Source organism: Topomyia yanbarensis, chromosome 3, assembly GCF_030247195.1.
Source record: "Topomyia yanbarensis strain Yona2022 chromosome 3, ASM3024719v1, whole genome shotgun sequence".
Lineage (NCBI taxonomy): Eukaryota > Metazoa > Arthropoda > Insecta > Diptera > Culicidae > Topomyia > Topomyia yanbarensis.
In genome coordinates, this window is record NC_080672.1 from 375,190,712 (window position 1) to 375,214,851 (window position 24,140).

The following is a 24,140-nucleotide window of genomic DNA, read 5'->3' on the forward strand; positions in this document are numbered from 1 at the left end:
GACTTTGTTTCTTTGTTAAATTTTCTATAAATGCCAAATAATGATTTATTTTTAGGAAGTAATGGGCGACTCCTGGAGGGATTATTTTGTAAAAGTTAATTTTCCCATACAAAATCCCATGTAAACTTTAAACAGTGGGCATAAATTTATAGTTTCACCGATCGAGCTAAGAATTTGCATAGTTGTTCTAGGACCCAAATGGTACCTAAAAAGTTGCTCGGAGCTGGAATCTAATTTTTGTCTCACCCTACTGAGACATGCCATGCTCGACTCATTGGGTGAACGAGATCTGTTCCCCTTTCTATTCTCGCCCGGCTACAGCTCACTTAATGTCTATAAGATGCTCGGGCAGCCAATGAGCATTTAAAAGATATTGAATTTTAACATTCACTGTATTGTGCCCATTTTCTTAACAACGACTCTTAATTTCTAATGCTAGCCTAAATTCATCTGCTACATCTACTGCTTTTGCCGCTCCATACTGTTGTCGATGGATGATCCTGGATGCGACGAAGAGGGGCCACTTTGCTGCTTCATCACAGTCGTTGTTCGATCGCTCACTTCTGAGCGCTAAATTATTCGACCGCGCTAATTGCGCACTAACGTGGCAGCTTCGTTGCTGCCGCTTTATACAACCTGCGCCACTGGTTGAGGCTACGCAGACACCGCCTATGCTGCTGCTGTTGCACTGTCCCACCACTCTCCCACACTATCACACGTCCTGCTCCCGGCGATCGTTAACTTGTTGCTCTTTGCTCCTCTCACGCTCACGCAGAGCGTAGGTAGGTGAATGGATCAGACCCCAAAATGGCTCTCACCCCATTCTGTCTCTTCGTGGCGCTGCGCCTTCCGCTGACGGCTGACTTTTGATGCCTGTGTCGTTTGACGATTTCTGAACACTAGTTCACGACCGTGCATAAACCTCCCGCCAGCAAATGACTACCTATACTCTCCTCCAGTGACGACAAGGACCCTATGACGTTTCACGGCTGGCTGGCTGACTACTGCTTCTCTGCAACAGCTTTGCCTTGTATTCTGAGGTTGACACGTGTGCTTTCCCACCTACACTATCGCACCTTATTTGGCTCCAATACGAGCGCACGTGGATGCACCACTAGAGCACCGAACAGTGGTACTGCCTAGATCGGTTCGTTTGCTGTTTACGAATAAGGACCGGCGGGGATATGCCGGGAATGCGATGCGATTGTACGATAAGGGCACGTACCACTTGTATAGCACCTCATAAAAGGCCCTCTGACGAGAGCCTTACTTGCCAATCGTGCGTTGTGTGCGCGCCGTTCGAGTTCCCGTGATATGGTCCTGCGGAATTGCTTGTGCTAGTGGTGGGAAAAATGGCGGCTCAACCGACGCTGTGCTGAGGTTTATTAGTTTTCTTTTTACGAAGCTTTTTCCAACCACGCTAGTGGGTCTGCAGGTGCTGAAATCGAGTTTACGATGTGGAGAGTCACGAAGCACTTAAAGTAATCTTTTTCGCAGCTCACTTCGACGGGTGAGCGGTTGTTCTTGCTCCTTCGTTAATCTGTCAGTGTGAGAGCGATGACAGTAGTTTCATAGTCGTTTCGTTCAGAATGATGTTTCACTCTAAAGTGTTCGTTTTATGCTCTACGGCAGTGCGGCCAGAAGTCCGAAATATTTCTCTATTTGTGTTGTGACGACAATATTTAGTCAACACAACTCGCTGTAACACAAACTAATGAAATAGAAGAAATGAAGGCGTAACATGCAATCAAACTACTTTAAGGTTGAACAGAGAATGGGCAAAAATCGAAAACGAAAAAAGCAGTTTTTCCACACTGTGTGTTAGATCTTCATAAAAATCAATCAGCAGTACTGTAACAGCATTCTACATAAGCTGATAAGATTTTTATCCACACAGCGAAGCAATCATACCCTCGCTTATCTACTACTGCTGCTAAGCAGATAGCGATGTCCAAGCGGCGTCGCAACACCCCAGCCCGTATCATCCGGTATTTTTGGATATACCTAATCTCCAGCACCACTAGATTAATTACACCTCATTGCTGTAGCTTACCATCGGCAGTTCTTACGTCCACCCTTCGAACCCGTCCGTCCGGCGTCGGCAGGTACTCCTTGATCCACATTCGATCGGCAATATGCTGAGATCGCTTGTACATATATCGCAGAGCTGTTGCGGGAGCTGTCACCTCCATGTCTGCACCAGACACTGTACCTCGTAGAAAATGGTTCGGCGTCAGTGCTTCGGATTGGTCCATGTATTGCGGCAAGTATGTCAATGGACGCTTGTCGATCATGTCGGTAGCTTCCGCAAGTGTTTTCAACAGGATCTCATCCGTCAGCTTTCTTACTTCGTCGAGTGCGCGAATCGCTTCTTTCACCGACCGCACCATCCGCTCCCAGACTCCTCCCATTTGGGGCGTTCCTGGCGGAATAAAATGCCAGGGGGTAGTAGAATCGCTTACGATTTCTGCGCACTCTTCGTTTTATTCGCTTCATACTGATCATTTCGTTGTTTGCACCCCGAAAGCCGGAAACGAGCGATAGCCATCCGGTCCGATTCCGTAGTGAGACTGTGAACGACTTCCAGATGCACTGCCCGTATAGCCAAGCAGGTGAAAACTGCAACCCAACGCTTCGCCTTACGCCGCCCAACCGTGATTTTCACTGGACCAAGGTTATCAAGCCCCATGGAGCTGAAAGGCCGAAGTCTTCGTGATAGTGCTGGATCAGCTTCTGCGTAACCTCATGTAACCTCGGCAGGATTATGGGATGCTTATTGTTGAATGGGATTTGCCCTGAATTTGCAAGTAGGCCGTCCATGCGCAGGACATCGTTGTAGTTCAGTATCGGTGAACTAGTAGATTGAACTACTTTTCTTGACTGTCTACATGGAGTCGCCCGGCTGCTGCCACAAGATTCTTTCAGCCCGCTGGAGCTCATCTAGTTCAAGTGGTGCTATCACTTAATTCGCCCCCGTCCCTTCGAACACCTGCCTCTGCTTCTTTGTAGCTTGTACAATGGCTATTGATACTGGCGTTGGCCAAACTTGCGAATTATACAGATCCGACGGTCCTTCGAACCACTCTCCTTCGCTTTGTAACGGAGAACCCAGCCCCCATTTCGTCAGCATGTCTGCGATGTTGAGTTCGGGATTGTTCAGTTCGGTTGGTATCCATGACCAGTCTGTTACCTTCGTTAACTCTTGTATCTCGCTGACCCGAATTGCTACGAACTGCTTGCATCGGTACTGATCCGAATTGAGCCAGCTGCATACGGTCCGTCCAGAAAGCAGTGCGGGTAATTCGGTACGAGTGCATACTCAAGATTGTTTGACTCAGCTGTGCTCCCAGAACGGCATCCATCAGTTCCAGATGGGGAATTGACTGGCGTTTTATAGGTGCCACTTTAATATGCTACGCAGCCATATGCGTGATAGCTGGCATACCTTTCATATCGCAGTGCTTCTGTGCGACTTGGAACTACATTCTCAGACCCATTCCATATTACATCGGGCGTCCCTCAAGGAAGTCATCTTGAACCTCTTCTTTTTGTACTCTTCGTAAACGACCTCTGCAGTGAATTGTCGTTATCTAAATTCATGTATGCAGATGATTTGAAAATGTATCGTGTTATAACAGCTATGGTGGACTGTTGCGTATTGCAAATGGACCTCGAAAGAGTTATGGATTGGTGTGACAGATACGGCATGAGTGTGAAAAGTAAGAAATGCAGAATAATCACTTTCGCACGAGTTCGATTGCCCATTGTTTTCGAATACATGATGTCTTCTTCACCTGTACAACCAGTCGCATCAGTCAAGAATTTAGGTATCACTCTCGACTGTACACTACGGTTCACCGCACATGTTTTTTCTGTCATAGCTAAATCCTACGCTGCACTTGGACTCATCAAGCGCAACACTCGTGATTTCAATGATGTTTACTGTCTGAAATCTCTATACATCGCACTGGTATACAGTGTTCTGGAATACGGAGTTACTATTTGGGCCCCGTATCACATCGTCCACATTAATTGTCTCGAACGGGTACAGAAGAATTTCGTCAGGTTTGCCCTTCGTCGGCTGCCCTGTCAAAATCGATTACTACTGCCTCCGTACGAAGATAGCTACGCTCTCATCAATCTCCCTACGCTGCGAAATAGGCGAATTTTTCAGCAACGACTCTTCATCTTCGACTTGCTTACAGACAGCCTCTGCGCTGCTAGCAAAGCTTGATTTCAGCGTTCCACGAAGGTTTTTCCGGAGAAATGATTTTTTCCGGAGCTCAATATTTTTAATCGAATACAATATATAAAAAACAAATCAAGAATTCCGAACCAATGAGAATAGACCATGCCAGTCGAAGGCCACAGGCCCAGCGCCATCTCGTACAGTTCCTGAAACTAAGATGTTTGTTAGTGCTACTTACAGATTTCATTTCAATGGTAGTAAGTGTCTCATTCCCTCTTGTTAAACTCGCTTACCGGTGCTAATCTCTTCCGGAATTCCGACGCTGTCGGTCGACCGTCACATAGAAGAGATCTCTTTTATCGAATCCTCAATTTCCGTCGGAACTCGTATATCAGACGCTCAGGGCGTTCTACTGGCTCGAATAACAACTATCTGAACCGAAAAAGACATTATTATCGCATTAAACATTATTCCCTGATGCTATAAGCAACTAAGGCTGTCTATCGATTCTAGCGCAGAAACGCTAATGATGTGACCATCAAGAACACGTCAGACAACCTTAATTGACTCACTTCGACACCAGATTGGCCTTACCAAGCTGTAACGCGGGTGGCGGCGTGAAAACTGCCGAATAGGGGTTGAGAACAGCTTGAAGCAACATCTGATGTTGTTCCAAATTTATGTAATATACAAGGCTGACTTGGATAGTTCCATCGAGCCTAGTTTGCATACCTTACATAACTAGACTCACTGTTCTCCATTCACCCACAACGCAAAAAATCAGAAATAAAAGTTTTAAGTAAAAATAAAAATTTAAGGAGTTCATCATACAAAACGTCTCACGACTCGATTACTGTGAAGCGATGTCTAGATGTTCTTACACGATCAATATATTGATCAATAATTGGTTTATTCTCAGTATTTCTGCCTCAGTGACAGAGCAGACCTCCGATGCACATCGACAAGTTTGTACCAATGTACAAAATTTCGTACACGCGTTCAACCTCAAACATGCTTCGTCTCGATGTACAGGTTCACCTCGAACATTGAATACAAGCGAACGATGTAAAAACTCTAGCTCAAACATACTTGTACGTACACCGGGTGCGTACAAGAGAAAGATTCGTACAAGGCAAAAAGAGTCAACGCTAGTGATGATGAAAGTGAGAAAGAGAAAACTGGTGGCACAAACTAGTATGTACGCCAGGTGTACGCACACCATGTACGTATATGGGGTTTGGTTCTGCAGGCGAACATGTGGGCGTTCTTTGGTATGAAATAACGTGTTCGAGCTCGTACACCAAATGTGGGTTTAATATGAGCACAGAACCAGAGCGAACATTGTGTACGATGTTCATTTGAGAAGACTGTGACAGAGCAAAATTTCCACTGTATAATTTATAAAAATAGATTCCCTTCAACTACACCGAAGACGGCCAAGTGCGATCTCTTTCGGTTAAAAAGTTAAATACATTTTAACGGCATTCAATTTGCTAGAGATTTCTGGGTAGGGAAAGTTATGAAAATTAGAGCCATAGTACTCAAGTGAGTGCAAGGATGTGAAGTAAACAGATCGGAAAACTAGAAGTGGCAGGGTCATTAGAACAGACTTAATATCGTGCGGGCTTAAACTTTGTCTTCTGTTAATGAGGGTCGAGCTTAGGCAGTATAACTACGAATCACCCGAGTTCAATAACATGTGTCCTGGTAATGATAGACGTGTCCATCTTTACCGTGACAACAAACTAATATTTTCGAAATAAAAAAGGGAGAAAAAGTTAAATATTCTACAGTCTACAAGGATCAATTTAAAAAAAAATTAATGCCAAAAGATGGTGCTTTATACACACACACACACACACACAAACATTGGAAAATATGCAAAATCGTGAATATGTATAATATTGATTCAATGAATTAAGTATTTCAAAACGCTGTTTTGAACCACTGTGCGTCGCTGCAGTACAGTCGCTAGCTACAATTGAGGCTGTATGATAGTTTTATCGCCACTAATAAAACATAGACTGCACTTGTAGCATACTATAAAACTTCAATTGTTGCTTGAAATATCAAGTTGATTATTTTGATCATTCGTAATATTCACTAATAGGTTAACCAAAACTACATCAAACATACCTGGTCAGCATTTCTTCCTCCAGCTTTTCTTTTTCTCGCAGCCGCTCAACTTCCATCCGCTTTTCCTCTATCTGTTTGATCAGATCCTTCTGATACTCCAACTTCCTTCTACTTTCCTCCTATGGAAAAAAGATACACACAAAATTTAACTACAGAACCAAACAAAAAAAAACACAACATGCAACAAAAAACGAACACCCAAATCAAGAGTTGCGACAAGATGCAAAAGATAATCAAACATTTTTTGGTAAAAAGTACATCAAGAAGTAAGGTTCCCCGCTCGTTAGTAGGGACGAATTTCGAAGCAAGGGAAGAAGACTTGCTAGCTCGGTTAGTGATGGTGGAGAGCGTACGACTAGTAGTGGTAGGGATTGGAAGGGTGGAACCTACTTCCGCCAGCATCCTGTTCCGTCGGTCGATTGTGTCTGTATTGATAATGGTGGACAGATCAGTATGGTGCAAATCTTGGATTAACTTTTCTCGCGGGCTACCTTTGCGCATCTGTGAATTGGAGCCGGCCGGGTGCGTATCGCTGGCCAGCGTTTTCCTAATCGATGGGATCTGATTTGGGCTGAAGCTGGAAGGTGGGTTAAGGTAGTTTTTGTTCCCAGAAACACCGGTCGGTTTGGAACTGGAAGTGTTGATTTCCTTCTCGGTGGACGTTTGCACAGCTTGGTGGCCGTATTTTTCGACGTACTGTTGGTGTTTGGACATCACCTGGGGGATCTGGAAGAAAATGGTTGGAGTATCAGAAGTTGGGCTATAAATTAGCAATTCAAATAAGCATTGTTGAAAAGAAGCAAACATATATGCTTAACATAAACGAAGAATGTGGAACATGCATTACTACAGCTTCAAAACATTGGATGAGAGAAAAAGCACAAATCAAGAAAAATGTTTTCTATATTCTAATATGTTTTTCAAACTAGAAGATGTAGAGAAACAGAGATAGTTTACCACATTAGCAATGTGATTTACATTTTTCAGATATTCTTGATAGTCGGCTTGGCGGTCGCGGGAAAGCATCGATTTCTTCTCGTTCTCGTTTTTGTTGAAGCTGGGAAAGTACGAATAGAAGGTGTCCGACACCCACTGTTCCATTTCATCCTGCGAGAAAGGGAGAAAGAAAAAACGAAAGGAAGCAATTAATAAAACAGAAGCATCCTGATTAGGTTATATGTTGAAAGCATTTTTCGTTAGTGACCGTTGTAGCCGTGCAGTTGGTCGATTTTAGCCCGACCGTTTGATCTAACTGTCGATATAAATAGCCTAATTAATTGGGGTTGGGGAAACGAGTGGCGTCACCGGTACTGATTTATATTTAAGTAAGTAAGAAATAGTTGTTATGGGTAAGATACGAAACTACAAGTTAGATAATCAGACTGGGATCTTTAGATGCTTTTAGATCTGAATATATCAATTCTGAATCTGTCAGTTCTTTCCTAAGCCGTGTTCCACTTTAAATTTTCTTAGACCGATTGCGATTCAGAATGCTTAAAAACTTCCGAAAATAGTTATTTTGTATTTACAAAATAGGTAGTGCCATTTAGCCGGAATACTAGTGGCTGGGGTAAACCTTATTCACTTGCTCCAAGGTATCGTCATTACCCATGCTGTCGAAAGCGACCGTTCATTTCGCAGTCCCCTTTCTATTACAGTGATGTTTCCGGATAGATGGACGAATCGTCCAGCACTTGAAGTCAACAACCACTGTGTTGAACTGGCTCAGGCGGACCGAAATAAAAATAAAAGTGTTATTGTCCACGTCAAGTACAAATGAAGTTGTTAGAGTGGTTTTTCAGCTCCATACTACCATAACTTCTGTTTGGACGCCCTATAAATTACACATTACGATCTACTTCTTCAGTTAGCAGCCGTCCTCTGCGTTATAGCTACTTTTAGAAAACAGTGTAATAGTTTTTGGGAAAATGAAACAATTAAGTGTTGGACAAACATTTTAAAAAATAACAAGGAACAATATTTATGGATCTTCAAAAATGTGAATTTGATTCACACTAAAAATTGACCTAGGCCTTTACATTTAACAATGTTAATCTATAGTGCCACTTGGTTATGCAAGTTAAATAGTATATATCAATTTGTTCTTCACAGAATATCCAATATTCTGAAGCCAGAAATTAAAAATTTAACATGATTCCATTTCATGTGACATACCTATATACTAAACCAACATCAACTAGAGCACAATTTTATTACTCTACTCACATACAAAATATGCAGCTAGATAGTAGATTCATGTTTGTGTAACACCAACTAAAACAAAACAAAAAACAGCAAAAACTATACGACTATCAGCGTTGTATCGTAAATTTTTCCGCAACATTCCCATTAGCGAGAAAGTTTGCGACGGAAGTTAAATGAAAACAAAAAAAAAGTCAAGCCAAACACATCAGGACTCAGGAGGAACAGACAACCTGCAGATAGGTATGTTGTCTGAATACTTTACTAATTTGTTCTTCCATCAGTTTTATTTTGTGACCCGGTGAGTCAGAAAAAAATATGACGACGATTTTCCTCGCTTCATTCTACTACACGAAATGTTGCGGTTGCGCGACTATATGTAGGATCCTGGTGCAGCGTAATAATGCCGTCAAAATAAAGGACGTTGAACTGCTTGGATAGGATTGCTGTTTAGTACACGAACCACGAGCACAAATTTTAACACTTGTGACATTCATGCGATCAACCATTGTGATCAGCCGTTATTAAGATTGTTATTATGTTCGCTTCCAGTGTGTTGGAAACTCACGTGACTATTCATGACATCTACAAAACGATAATTAACTATACACAGCAAGTTGCAAAGATTGGAGAAGTTTTCAAAAGTCGAGCTTTGTGGCCAACTTTTTTGGGCCTAGATAGATAGTTTTGGGACGTACAACAATTTCAGTTGGTTCCGAAGAAACATAGCGATATATGTAAAATTTCCCAAAATGAAAAAAAATGAAAAAGACCAACTTTTGTGCATGAACACACAATATCAAACTTAAAAGTTTGGTTTTAAAATGTTTCGGATTCACCTCGTCGTTTGGCAATTTTTACATATTTACAGGCGTTTGGGTCTTATAACAAATGATGGATTCGGTTCAATATTACTCAGCAGCAAACCAGAGCTGCTGCGTTTACTACCACGACTCAGTACGGGCCAGTTGTTTTGGTGTTCACGCTAGACGTGTGACTTTTTGGATTTTAGTGGCGCCAACTTTGTGTTGGTTTGGACTTATCTAAGTAGCATTAAGTTGATGTTAGTTATTGACGAGGAGAATCCGAAGCACTAAAACGCCAAACTTATAGCGATATATTCCGTCTATGTTCATTTGAAAGCAACTTAAATAACAAATCCCGATTGAATCACCTAGCAGTAAGATGACACATTTCTTATGTGTATTATTGTTTGCTCATTCATTAGTTTGCAGAACTGAAGTAAAGTACGCGATGATGGAGTGAACAGCTTCGAGTCCTGCTCGAATGAAAGGAATAAATTATTGAAAATCTATTAAATGAGTGAAATTAAAAAAAAGTTGAATTAAACTATCAAAATGACTATAATGAATAACACGAATATAAAGATAAATATGAAACACCAAACCATAAAATGGCGGATAGGTTCATATAAATTAAACTGATAAAATAATTATAGCGAGTAAAAACCGATTTAATCCACCTATCAGTGAGATGAGACATTTCTTACACTTATCACTGTTGTATTATTCATTAGTTAGCCGAACACGCACAAAGTTTGCAAGCAGCTAGATATGAGATAAGCACAGTTTCGAGTCCTGCACGAATAACACTTCGAATAAACTTGATAAATTGAAGAAAAATAATAAAACAAATAAAAATTTAAAATAATTATGAAGCAAAAAATGTTATTCATAAAATGGATAGAATGATTAATATAAATCAAATTGATACGAATAAGATGCATGAAATAATAAACTGATCGGAATGCATACAAAGAAAAAAATGAATACAATAGATAAATGAGGTCGAATAAACAAAATGAATCAAAAGAATGCTAAATGCAAAAAATCATTAAAATGAAATGATCATATATTTAAAATAAGTCAAATATTTAAAATGAAAAAATAAACATATCGAATATAATCCATGAAATGAATGATCTGGAAAAATGAGTATATGGACTTATATTTAAAAATGTTAGTTAAATGAAGTAAATGAATAAAACGATTTTCACGAATTCCAAAATCATTGTTTCAGAATATTCTGAAGTGTTTATGAAAATCCTATTGCAAAGAGCACGTTTTCGTTCTTCTTTTCTTGAGGGCGTTTTAGGATTATCTGGTGTTTCTACTATATTGATGGGCCTTAATTAGTCATCAGGAAATCTAGAAACCAGAAATTTGCCTTAAATTACCTTTTTGGTTACAGATATCTGAAAAATGATTTTTGCACCGTATTCATTTGCATTGAAATGTATACAAAAGAGTGTCAAGTGTCCAGGTTATGTTGGCAATTATATTATTGTCGATGGCACAGAAGCCGTACATTCAGTCGATTACAATGCAGTCTCTTTCCACCCATCCTTAGCACTTGCGAATTGTTTCGTTTGGAATTCTCGTTCTGGAGATATGTTTATGATTTATTTATTTATTAGCAGATTTAGGCCGAAGTGGCCTGTGCCGTATACAAAAGATTCCTTCATTTCACTCGGTCCATGGCCGCGCGTCGCCAGCCACGCAGTCTGCGAAGGGTCCGCAAATCGTCTTCCACCTGGTCGATCCATCGTGCTCGCTGCGCGCCACGTCTTCTTGTACCGGTCGGATTGCAATTGAGAACCGTTTTCACCGGGCTATTGTCCGACATTCTGGCTACGTGCCCGGCCCACCGTAGTCGTCCGATTTTCGCGGTATGACAGATGGGCGGCTCCCCCAACAGCTGATGCAACTCATGGTTCATTCGCCGTCTCCATGTGCCGTCTTCCATCTGCACTCCACCGTAGATTGCACGTAGCACTTTCCGTTCGAAGACACCAAGTGCGCGTTGGTCCTCCACGAGCATGGTCCAGGTCTCATGCCCGTAGAGAACTACCGGTCTAATCAGCGTCTTGTAGATGGTCAACTTCGTACGACGGCGAACTCTGTTCGACCGGAGTGTCTTGCGGAGGCCAAAGTAAGCACGATTTCCTGCCACGATGCGTCTACGAATCTCTCTGCTGGTATCATTGTCGGCGGTCACCAGTGAGCCCAAGTACACGAGCTCTTCAACCACCTCGATTTCGTCGCCACCGATGCAAACTCGAAGCGGGCGGTTCTCATTTTCTTCTCGTGAACCTCTTCCTATCATGTACTTTGTCTTCGACGTGTTGACAGGTCCGACGCGCTTGGCTTCTCTTTTCTGTCTGATGTAGGCTTCCTCCATCTTCTCAATGTTTCGTGCAATAATATCAACGTCATCAGCGAAGCCAAGTAGCTGAACGGACTTTGTGAAAATCGTACCACTCGTGTCGATCCCTGCTCTTCTTATTACACCTTCCAGCGCGATGTTGAATAACAGACACGAGAGACCATCACCTTGCCGTAACCCTCTGCGTGATTCGAAGGGACTCGAGAGCGTCCCTGAGACACGTACTACGCGCATCACCCGATCCATCGTCGCCTTCACTAATCGCGTCAGTTTGTCCGGGAATCCGTACTCGTGCATAATCTGCCATAGCTGATCTCGATCGATAGTGTCGTATGCGGCTTTGAAGTCGATGAACAAATGATGTGTGGGCACATTGTACTCGCGGCATTTCTGCAGTACTTGACGAAGAGCGAACACCTGGTCCGTGGTAGATCGTTCGCTCATGAAACCCGCCTGGTACTGCCCCACGAACTCTCTTGCAATTGGTGATAGTCGACGGCATAGTATTTGGGAGAGTACCTTGTAGGCGGCGTTCAGCAGGGTGATTGCTCGGTAATTACAGCAATCCAGCTTGTCGCCCTTTTTGTAGATAGGACACACGACACCTTCCATCCACTCCTCCGGTAAAATCTCTCCTCCCAAATCTTGGTAATCACCCAGTGCAGCGCTTTAGCCAGTGGCTCGCCACCGTGTTTTAGTAGCTCGCTTGGTATTTGGTCAACCCCAGCGGCTTTATTATTTTTGAGCCAGCTAATCTCCTCCTGGATTTCTTGGAGATCCGGAGCCGGTAGTGTAATGTCTTCCGCGCGTGCTCCCAGGTGCGTTACCGTGCCATCCTCGTCGTCTGCTGCATCGCCGTTCAGGTGTTCTTCGTAGTGCTGTTTATGAGTCCTACACAAAACAATAACATGATAAAGGAATGGTTCAAACTACCAGAATAAGTATTCAAATTTATCGAAAAGCCAGTGGCTATTGAAAGTATCTCTGGATTGCTTTTGAGACACGAACATACTTGAAATTACAAGTCGTAGGGTAAAGTGACTATTTTCACCATACTAAGCACTAAGATTACTAAGGTGCCTTAGTAATTCATCAATTCCTCGGCCTACAGTCAATGCAATACCTTAAAATTGACATCAACAGCTTTGCTTAGTTGTTAAGAGCCAATAGAATAACACAAATGCGCTGAAAACAGTAAAATTCTCGTGTTTGAGCGCAACAAAAATTCGAATCGACTGTCCTTATTGTTGCGCTACCATTTGACTCAATGCGTTGAACAAAGCTGGCAGACACTGCTCTAACCAACGGCTTCAAATGTGTAGGGTGATAATAGAAACATGGCCAAAATGGGCTTGTCACCCTATTTTTATCAAATAAATATGCTTTTAGTCACATTGATCATGGAAAATGTATATTGGGGTTTTCAGTACAACTTAGTATCAGTTGTAGTTACATTGTAATATGTATAACATAAATTCAGTGAGACTATCTGTCCAATGCATAAACTGTGATTGTAATTCTCGCTAATTTAGGTGTAGAATACAGAGCACTCCAATTGATACCATCACTATAAGGTAAGAGCATCCTTTTGCTGCGATGCAAGTATAGTTCGATAATTTGGAGGTCCTCGGGCGCCATTTTTCCAGTATCTAATTTGTGGATATTTTTGGAATTTGATCCGTTATTATTCATAAAAGTGCATTCCAATACAATGAATCTGCATTTTCAATAATATCAACCCAAAACAGGTGTTCTTAATTTTCAAAATTCAGTAGAGATACGAAAAGTTTTAAAAAGTGCGCATGGGATGTCACTTTTCAACATTTTTGTCTTCAAACAACCATATTACCCAATTCAAAATACCCAAGGATTTCCGTAATTGTAGTATATACAAACGCTCAGTAAACAATCAATTAAATTGAAATAGATGTAGTTTTAGGTTTTTGGTCATATGACTCTCCTTAGTGCAGCGTTTCGATGGAATAGCCCCTCATCTTCAGAGGAAAGCAGGGTTTGAACATAAATTAGTTATAGTTTTCTCATAATACAAATATTTTGTAAATTCTGCCAGGACCACAAATATTTTCTTTTCCAAGTAGAATGTAATATTTAGTTTGTTTCCAAAAGTGTTCTACACAAAAATGGAAAACTATTTATAGGAAAACAGAGGACAAAAATAGATTTGTTTTTTTAACCTGAACAAATACATCGCAAGATTAAATTAACTTGGATACTAACAAATATTTTAGCTTAGTTGAAGATCTTATGATACATCTTGGAAATGGATTTGGAAATATCAAGATAGAGTCGTGACAGTTTCCACGAACACGATAGGGGAGAGATAGGGGTTGGGGAGGGGCGACTAGTGAGGAATAGTAAATGATGGTTAGTGCTGTGACATTATTTTTGAATATAGTGCAAAATTTTGATTCCTTATATCTTTATTATACATAAAGCAAGTGATAATTATTACGCCATAATTAGTATAATATAAATCTTGCAAAAGAAGATAAATTTTCACTAGAATTTTGTTATTCAAAAATACAGTTGCTCTCGGTGATGCTACGAGAATAATATGAATATGAATTATGTTAGAACACTTTTTTCTCACTACTAGGTGGATTACTTGGTGAGCTGTGCATTCATAAACCATCCAACGTCTATCTCACGACTGAACGCAATGCTTAATCCAACAGAAAAATATATCAACTCTGGACGGAAATTTTCGCATTAAAGAGAATTTACATACTGTTTTGTCTCTGAAGTAAACTTGTTATTAATTTTGAGAAATAGTCAAATAATTATCAAGTCAATTCACAAAATGTTTTCGGAATCGATTTCCTGGAATCACGCAGATGTGTTTTCATACCCCGATATTCCAAATCGGTGTAGTTTTGCCCTAAACACCCGTAAAGCGATACTCTGTATGTAACGATTTCATTTTTAGTTAGTGGAAATTGGTAAGCGAGGAATAAAAATACAAAATGTTTAATATCTCTGCCGTTCGTGAACGGATTTTGACAATCTCTGACTACATTGCCTTGTTCGAAAGTTATTTGCTTTAAACCCTTTGTGTTTTGATAAAACCATCCATATCTCAGAAGGTAAACAACATATCGAAAAACAAAAATAATAGTGTCAAATGGCAATCTTGGGCCTTTCATTTGAAACTAATTTCGTTAAGATCGGTTCAGCGGTTGCTGAGATAATTACATGACATTAGTGCACATACATACATACCCACACACACACATACAGACATTGTCTCAATTTGTCGATCTGAGTCGATTGGTATATGGGACTCGGGCCTCGGAAAAAGTGTTCAAAGTTTGAGCGAATTCTATACATTTCTTTTGTAAGAAATGTAAAAAATAAAAGGAACAGATTGAAGTAAATAGATAAAATGAAGTGACACTAATACCACTTATGTGTCAAAGCATTAAAAATCAATAAAAAAGATACAATGAATAAAATAATTAAAGTATTTAAAATGAAAATATTAAAATGTGCATAAACCTAATAAATAAACGAAATGAAAACTTTATATGTAATACTATGTTCACACTACAGAGTTAAAACATGCTATAATAATTGGCAACAAGAAAAACGTCATCAAGATAGCGTTAAAACACGTTTCAACTCGTAGTGTGAGCGTAGTATAAGTCATTTTTAAAAACTTGTTTCACGAGAACGAGAAGGCAAACTATTTTGAGGTTTCGTGCACATTGCACTTTAGTCTTGAAAATTAATTATTCGTGGTATCCGAAAACCCCTTTAATGCTATCCTCTGGCTTCTTAAAGTTGTCAATGCAAACAAGAAATGAAATGTGGTACCGTAAAACGGGGATACATTAATCAATTTTTCAACATTTTTTCGAATAACTTTCTTCAAATCAGGTATATGTAACTGTTTGCATTTTAAAAATAAGTACTGGTACCCATAGATTGAAAATGTGCAAATTGTTTGGTAACTTATTTCGTTTTACTATAAAAATTAAATTTGTTGTAAATTTTCATTCGTTGTTTTCGGGGTAACTTTGATCAGCAAAATATTGTCGCACTTATAATAAAATCTCACATTGCGGGCGTCTGAAAGGCGCATCAAATATAACCGCAGTTTCTCCGCAAGCAGATTTCAGTGGAGCTTTATTTTTCTGCCAGCTGTGTGCTTTTCGAAAGCTTCAAGGAAAAAGCTGTCTATAAATTTATATAGGCGGCTGTCATGCGCCTATCTCAATTGAGCTTTCATATAATCGCATATCGAGCGATTATCCTGCAAGGCACAATATATGTATCGAAAAAAGAGATAATGCTCCAAATGTGTGTAAATTGCATATCTGCAGGCGATTTTATGGCATAATATTATGTCGTCTCCTAAGAAAACGAAATTCCCTGGAAGGAGAAGGCCCACTTTTATCGATCTTTTCCGGGAAAATAGCTGAAATAAAATAGTTAGCAATAAAAATCTCGGATTTTTAAAATTAATTATTGGACAAAAATATTTACGGTTTCTAAAAAAGTGATCAGTTCAGCTCAAGTTGGTTGATTTCATTAATATACAAGGAATTGTTTGAACAGATTGGAACGATGCATGAAAGTTGTAGCATTTTCAATTTGAATTTTGTTCATAAAAGGTACATAAAAGGTACATGACAAAATAATCGTTGCCGGTAGATACTGAAGATGTTTAGAATATGATTTGTATTTGGTTTCGATGATTTTGTTGGAGAGAATCATCTTATCGTACGTTACTGAAAAAAGTCTCATTTGATCAAACTTACCCCGGTGATCAAAGATACCCCGTTTTACGGTATCAAGAATTGGCGCTCGTACGTTAAGCGCAAATGAAAAATTTCAGTAGGGTATAGAATCACATTCAATTATCTTGTCTTAGAACCATTCTTTTTCGAAAATTCAAACTATAAACAAAATGATGGACATTTGTAAAAAATCGATTGTTGTCTCAAAAAATCAAATTGCAACAAAAAAATATTAACTGTTCAAATTTTGCAAAAAGACTACATAATTTAATAAGCTTTTCAACTTAAAAAAATGAAGAGGAACGGCTTGACAGGTTCTTGCAATGTCTTCGAAGACATAATATGGAGAAAAACGCGCGTTGCGGATAAAAAGCGGCTCCGTTCAATATTATTTATCTGTATAACTTAATTAAATAGTCCGATTTGTCTGAAAATCTCGGGCTTGACTTGAATAAATAAATTAAGCTTGTTTCTTGTGTTTTGAATTCATCAAGCAACTAGCACCATCTGGGTGTCTAGTTAGACGATGTATCCAAACAGTTTACGGCTTACCATATTCACATTTTTTTTTTGTAAAGTCACAGATTTTTTCACAATTTTTGATCACACAGATGACAGGTTTTTCGCATTTTGATTAAAATTTTGCAGATTTCCACAAGTTTTTGGAAATATTGTGATTTTTTTGGAAATTTTACGCAGATTTTTTTTGGTTTTAGTCATCACAGATGGTTAAAAGATTTGTTCTACCGAAACAAAGATTTCAATGTGGCATCCCTCGATATATGTGAACGCCTAAAGTAAATGGCTTGTCCCGAGTGATGTTCAAATATAGAAGCTCTGGTTTACTGACGAGAAAGCGAAAACGAACTCTTATGTTTTGATTGAAGCACCAAACGCCTGATATTATGCAAAGAATTCCCAAAAGGGCAAGGGTATTATGCAATGAATTCCCAAAATGGCAAATTGGATTAAACTATTTTGCGCATAAAAGGCGCAAGCCTTAAATTAAGTTTGCTTTTTGTGTTTCGAATTTATCTCGTCACTAAGTGAAATAAATTAAATGAACATTTTGAAAAATGTATATAATATTTTCCTGATAGTTGTCCTACTAGAGCTGTACAGTCTGGCTCTCGGAAGGGCTCCCTGTCAGAATCATTCGTTACAATTGCAGTCGGGACGGGAAATGTCACTCACTAAAACACATTTTGAAGCTGCCATTTTGAATTTCATCCATAGGGTAAGGTGGGGCAAATCCGACCGTTGGGTAAACCCGACCTCCCTCTGTTATCGAAAATCGGAAGCACTACGCGAACTAATATCAATGTTGTCGTGTAGAGGATCTAAAATAATCATAATGGTGGCATGACAGCATTTTATTAGTCTGCATTGAGATGCTCGAACGACAATAAGTCAATGAAGTAGAATACTTCTAACGTTTCAATATAGGGGTTCCGTTTCAAAATTTTATGCCAGAATTTTACCCGATTTTTTAAACGTGAATATCTGTCTTTTTACTGAATGAAAAAATAAGATTATTGCGCTATCTGATTGGAAATATGTACAACAATTTTGTATCCAATTCGGTAGTATGTACAATTACTAAAAATAGCGGAAATAATGGATTTTATGAAAGTAGTAATTGTCTGATCCACATTTGTGGCGTCAGGTGCTTGTATAGATAAATTCACCACGGCGCGCGTTCCAGTGTGCACCGTGGTGAATTTATCTGTGTGTTTGTTTCCTCGGACAAGCCGTAATGCGTACTGGTTGTTTCGTTGTGTAAAGGAGATGGTGTTGGCTTATTGGATACTGATAATATGATTTTCTGTTGATGATTTGATACGAGTTAATTCGGAAAGTTTATTTACGAGTTTATAAAGCATTTTTACACTACCAGGGGAAATTTAAAATACTCGGTCCTCGGAGCAAACTGAGAAAAAGTTTTACGTATCATCATGTTATAAACTCAGTTAAATAACGGTCCGTAAAACAGATTAATTGTATCCACATTAAGCCCGGCTTATTTTGTGTGCGGCTAAATGACGCAATGTGCTTTTTACTTATTTTGTTTGCGAATATCGCGGCTACACAAATGAAAAGCTCCATTATTGTGAAAATTCCACTCTAAGATACCTGCTTGGTTAAGGTCCGAGCATATTATTATTTATGAAAACATGGGGTAAAACGCGCCTCTTAAGGAAATATGATCATAGTTCAGCTATAGAACATTAATTGGGAGAATCGCAATCATAACGCTTTGAAACATGTTCAAAATTTTAATGATTCACAACAACAACGGGACAGAAAGCTCGTTGGACTAACACGTAATTTTGTTTTCTGTTCAGATTTCACAAAAATGTAGCTTTAAATCATTTTAGGTTATGCAATTATTAGGTTTTCAAAACAATTGTTCTGTTTTAGATTAGAAAGATGAGTAGGTAATGTCAGCGACATTACCGAAATGAAGTAGCATACATTTTAAGTTGTTAATACGAATGCTGCAATTTTTACAAATTTCTGAAAGCTTTTATTAAAATAAGTTATTTCGGTATTTCTAATGGAAATAGCGAAATAACGGTACAAGTATATACGGTTCTCTACTATTGCCAAATGAATTGATTCACTCTCATTTAATGCTCTTTTCAAGGTTACAATATGAGGATAAATATGTTGGAATATCTTAGGTTCCGATGTACGTGTACCGATATTTCGGTATTTCCATTAGAAATAACGAAATGGCTGGTTTTAATATAACCTATCAGAATATAGTCAAAATTGTAGCATTCGCATTAACAGCCTAAAGTGTATTCTACTTCACTCTGGTTATGTCTCTGACATTACCCACCCATCTTTTTTACAACTTTTGATATGATTTTTGTGCACCATTGACTACAGGATATTTCTGATTGTTAAAGTGATTGCAAAAAAAACGTAAGTGGATTTAAATTCTTTGATTAAAGTCCTACATAGTGCATAGTTCAATTTAGTCCAACTTTTTTCATATTTTTTTTAATTGCATCGTAATGAAAAAAGACGCGGTGGGGTTTTTACGACCGCTTTTTTGCTAAGAAAATGTTTATTTATCAAATTGAAATATATTTTTATTGGTTTTTTTGCACAATGGTCATGAACACACGAAAGATAGAAAAACGTGATGAATATAGTATTTTTCCAATGTGCGAATACATGCTATACATTGAAAGTTGCCCAGAAGTCTAACCTTTATTTTGGTATATAAAACGACTTGATCCTTCACTTGCCCCACCTTACCCTATATTGAAATATCAAAATCGGAAGTTATTAGGGGAATTATGGGTAAAACCGACACTCCGCAATTTTCCCTAGAAATCAAATTTTTATTCATTTCAAAATGACACTTTATTATTACAGTAAAGACCCGTTTTTATCAGTCCCTTGATGAATTTTGGGCTGATAAAACGGGGACATTGATAAAATCGGGACATATATTTTTCTTTCTTTTTAAGAAACCGAAGATCTTAAAATATTCTTCTTTAGTCCCTAGATAGAGCCTCATAACCTTTCCTGATTACTTAGCTTAAATTTCCCTTAAAGGGGTCTAATAGCGCAAATTTATTTATTTTTTTGCATATTTCGGATCTCTAAGATAAGGAAAATATGCTCAAGAAAGGATTTATCAACTACCAACTTAATTTTCATGTGAAGCTGATAAAATCGGGTCTTCGCTATAGTACGATAGTGTAGAACATTTGAAGTCAAATTGGATTTATATTAGTACGTCAAATGTCATAAAAATATACAAAACATGCGACAGCAGCGTTCATACGCGTCTGGATGTTAGATTTTAAGGTTTTAACCGAACAAAAGCTCTTTAAAAAAATTTCTGTGCCCATTATTATCGGCCTGTCCTACGATCAACTTGGTGCATTGAAGACGAGTTTGAGGTATTCAATATTTTTTATAGATTTAAAAAAAATTTCGCTGTTAGGGTAAAACCGACACGCTGTTAAAATGGTTGTGTTTATTTGCAATTCAGTACAAAAGGCTGGAGATCTTTGTGACACTTCACTTACACTAATAGCACACTATAGTAATATCAGAAAGCAGAAACCCTTTTATTGTGCTTATTTCTTATCAGTTTCTTTAAAAATCAAGAATTGAAATTTTTGCTTATCAAGTTCTATCGAAGCTTTGCTATTTCTGCAAAAAGTTCATCAAACCGAATTTCTAGTGTTCTCTTGGTTTGTCATAGATGAACTTTGTCACAGTGAGACAATGATCTTTTGTATACCCCGGTAGAATCAGCGTGATGATCAGCGTCCCGAAAAATCAAAGTCTGAACCAGGTAGTTTTACTAAGTGAATGAATCCTATTAGCAGAATGTAGAACACTTGCAAATCTTTTCTTACGAAATAAAGTGACACTGAAGGTTGCAATGATAGTAATGCAAGGGGTGAGTCGCTTAGAACAATGTGCCATACACACTGTATCACTTACGGTAACAAGATATAAGATTACGATTCACAGTAATACACGATGATTTCAATCGTTACCACAATGTGTGGCACACTGGGGCACACTTCTGACAACTCAAAAACTGTCAACAAAGTGTAGTTAAATCATCATAGCAATCATTGCTTTTGTTTTACGGAACACCATGGCACATCGTGGCACATTGCGGCACAAGCTACCACGCTGTTTGTTTGTGAGCACAATTCTATTTGTGCTAAGCGACTCACCCCTTGTAGTAATGCGTAAGGTTTATTTGAAAATATCCATACCAAGAAATATTCCAATAGGAACTCTTGTTCATAAAACTACGCTTTCGAGCTCTCTTCGCCTCACTACATTATGAAGCTACAAAAAGCACATATTTGCATCACACATATTTACACTTTATTATTGAGGCATATATCACATTTTTAATAAAGATAAAGATTTTAATAAATTGGAGAGAAAATAAATTAAAGGGGGTCTCGATCTTACCCCTATGGTGTGTCCATTTTACCCGCAGTGCCTAGAAGAAGTCACTGTTTGCGAGTTTTACAATCAGTAATTTTTAATGAAATTATTTTTTTGAAGCGCTGACAAAATTAAGCCTTGTTAAGAATTTTCTGAGGAAAATTTTTTTTTAACGGGCTGATAGGACTGCAGCTTATAGCTTGAGGGATCTCGGTCCGTCCCGCGAGACCAAATTTGCAAAATCGGAAGAATTAGCGACTGTCCGCCAATTAAACACCGGTCCTCGGGAGGAGGACTAAATTTTGCGCCTGTTTGTCTCGAAATGTGTAACGTCAAGTTCTCTATTTTGTCTGGTCCGATGTATCCTGCTCCTAACAACGCGTGCTAAGTCGTCAGTGATGCAATTAAAACTTCGCATTGATTCCGCTTCTATTTTCTTCCTCAACCAAAACCGAGATCGCAGTCAACCGTGATGTCCGCGAATTTCATACATACATACAAACTATTTGGCGCAAGTTTAGAGCGTGTAACGTCATCTAGTCTGTCATCCTATGGAAAATCATCCTACCATCGCCTTGGGGTCAACGTCATATTGGCAAATTTCGCATTGAATTCGCTTCTGTCTCTTCCTAATCTCCCTTTGTCTCCTAGGTCCGAAGCAGATCAATCGACTATTAATTGAAACGGTAAACATACTAGCAATATTAGTCCTTACTTGCGAATACTTTTCCTTCAACTGTGCTGTTTCTTCTCTATCTTATAACATAACTCGATTATCCCTGTTCTAGTCAATATACATATTCATTACATTATGGACCAGGCAAACCCTTAATTTTTCTATTATTATTATCCTGAGTAGCTATATCAGTTAAGGTATTTTAGGATTTCACAAAAAGAATCTCTGCCAATAAAGACGTAAGAACTATTTATCCACTATTAACCATAAAGTTTGCTCGAACCGAATGTCCGCCTAGTTCGACTCGAATAGACCACACCGACCCGAAAGGGTTGCTTATCATTTCTGAGAGCCGGTGTGCTTGGTCGTGTTTAGTAATCATAAGAACAAGTCCTGAATAATTAACTACCTCTTAGGTGCCAGTCCTGCATTCCTTTCTTGAACTAGCCTCATACTCACGATCAAAAGAGTCGACAACTAGTAGGATCCACATGTCCCCCACCCAAGCGAATTGATCAACTTGTAAGTAGGAGCACATATCTACCAACCAGCCAAAATGACTTCCGAATCAAAGAGAATGGACCATGCCAGTCGAAGGCCACAGGCCCAGCGCCATCTCGTACAGTGTCATTGTCATTTCTCAAGAAAACCTACAAAGCCTAACTGTTCGTATGTGCTAGTTCGTATAGATTTTGGTTTGCTGAAACGAAACAAGAAAAGCAAAACAATTGTGATTAGTATCGTAGTTATAATAAATAAGTAAACGATTTCTCATCTGTTGTCTGTTTCCCTGTTCGCAGTCCTCCCTCCTGTTCCTGATCTGTTTGGGCCACTGTCTTTCCGTTTCCTTGGCCGTCCCGCTCTCCCGCACCGAGCCGCATACATCGTAGCAAGAGAAACAAATGAAAATAAATGGACGTCTGCTATCTGTGCCTCAATTGAGTAACTTCTCAGTTTTGCACGACCCAGGGGAAACTTGGCCTTGATTCCAATGCTCTGTCACCGATGTTACGTGATATTCGTTATGGAATATTCTTTGTTTGGGGGTCATTCATAAACAATGTTGTTCGTTCTTTTTATCCATTATCCGCTGATAGGTCTAAAATTCATTTTTAGTTTTTATCTCGTTACGTGACGCTCTTCCCCTATTGTCAATATCCGATATCATTTATGAATGGTCCCTTGGTGATATATTCAGAGCAGACAATCCAATGAAAAATAGGATTGACAGGATTTTAGTGCGCTCTTAGCGCCTTGTGTCACATCTTCATGCTTGTTATACATACTAAGAATACCAAAGCATGTGATGTGATGACCGGAAGATTAGAGAAGCAACTCCTCCCCTTCCCCCCTCGTATCAGGCGGAGAGAATTTTCTGAGGAAGAATTCTGTGTAGAAATTAAAATTTTATTGGTTTTGTGGTAACCCAGAAGTGTTAAGCTTAAGGTGTCGGTTTTAACCATAATTCCCCTCCACCTTTTTATTATTCTACGAAAAAGATTAACAAACTTTGCCTTATTTTTGTCGAAATAGATACCATCAGTGTTGCCACATTTTTTTTTAATTTGTTATGAAAAAATCTTTTCCTTCCGTACTATCTTTTGGCTTTGTTTGGTTAATTTTCTGTTGAATATCATTAGATGTGAATTAAACATCACGAAGTGTAGTTGCGATATTTCGCTTATGTCACAGACATTACTCACCCGTTTATCTATTGGGGTTTTCGATTGATTGACACCGGTGTAGTGGAGTGCATTTTCTAGCAAAAGTGCAGAAAACTGGGTATGTTCCATTGACACTTCTGCTAGAAAGTGCAAAACCAGTGCACTCCACTACACCGGTGTCAATCAATCGAAAACCCCATATTTTATTTCATATTCCACTGTTTTTTATTAGGGGCGCAAATCGGCTCATTTTATTCTATTAATACTTGACAGGTGGGGTTACTCAAAAGATTGCTCTGAATTCGAAAAATGTTGCCTACTCTGGACCTTAGATATCAATCTACAACATGGACCGACAGAAACGGGTTCTCTTCTCTTCCGAAGGA

General features: G+C 39.0%; 1 protein-coding gene across 9 annotated transcripts in view; it reads right to left on the bottom strand.

The window, feature by feature from the left end:
* The window catches only part of LOC131693657 (basic-leucine zipper transcription factor A), a 57,525-nt gene that overhangs the window by 13,988 nt on the left and 19,397 nt on the right, over positions 1-24,140 (bottom strand). For 6 of the 9 annotated variants that reach the window (XM_058981674.1, XM_058981681.1, XM_058981678.1 and 3 more), the window contains 3 exons: positions 7,283-7,432; positions 6,716-7,051; positions 6,326-6,444 (listed from right to left, as the gene is read on the bottom strand). In XM_058981674.1, coding sequence (XP_058837657.1) covers positions 6,326-6,444; positions 6,716-7,051; positions 7,283-7,432 — 605 coding nt within the window. The remainder of the gene's footprint in view (positions 1-6,325; positions 6,445-6,715; positions 7,052-7,282; positions 7,433-24,140) is intronic. The other 3 variants (XM_058981675.1, XM_058981683.1, XM_058981676.1) reach the window with 2 other exon arrangements.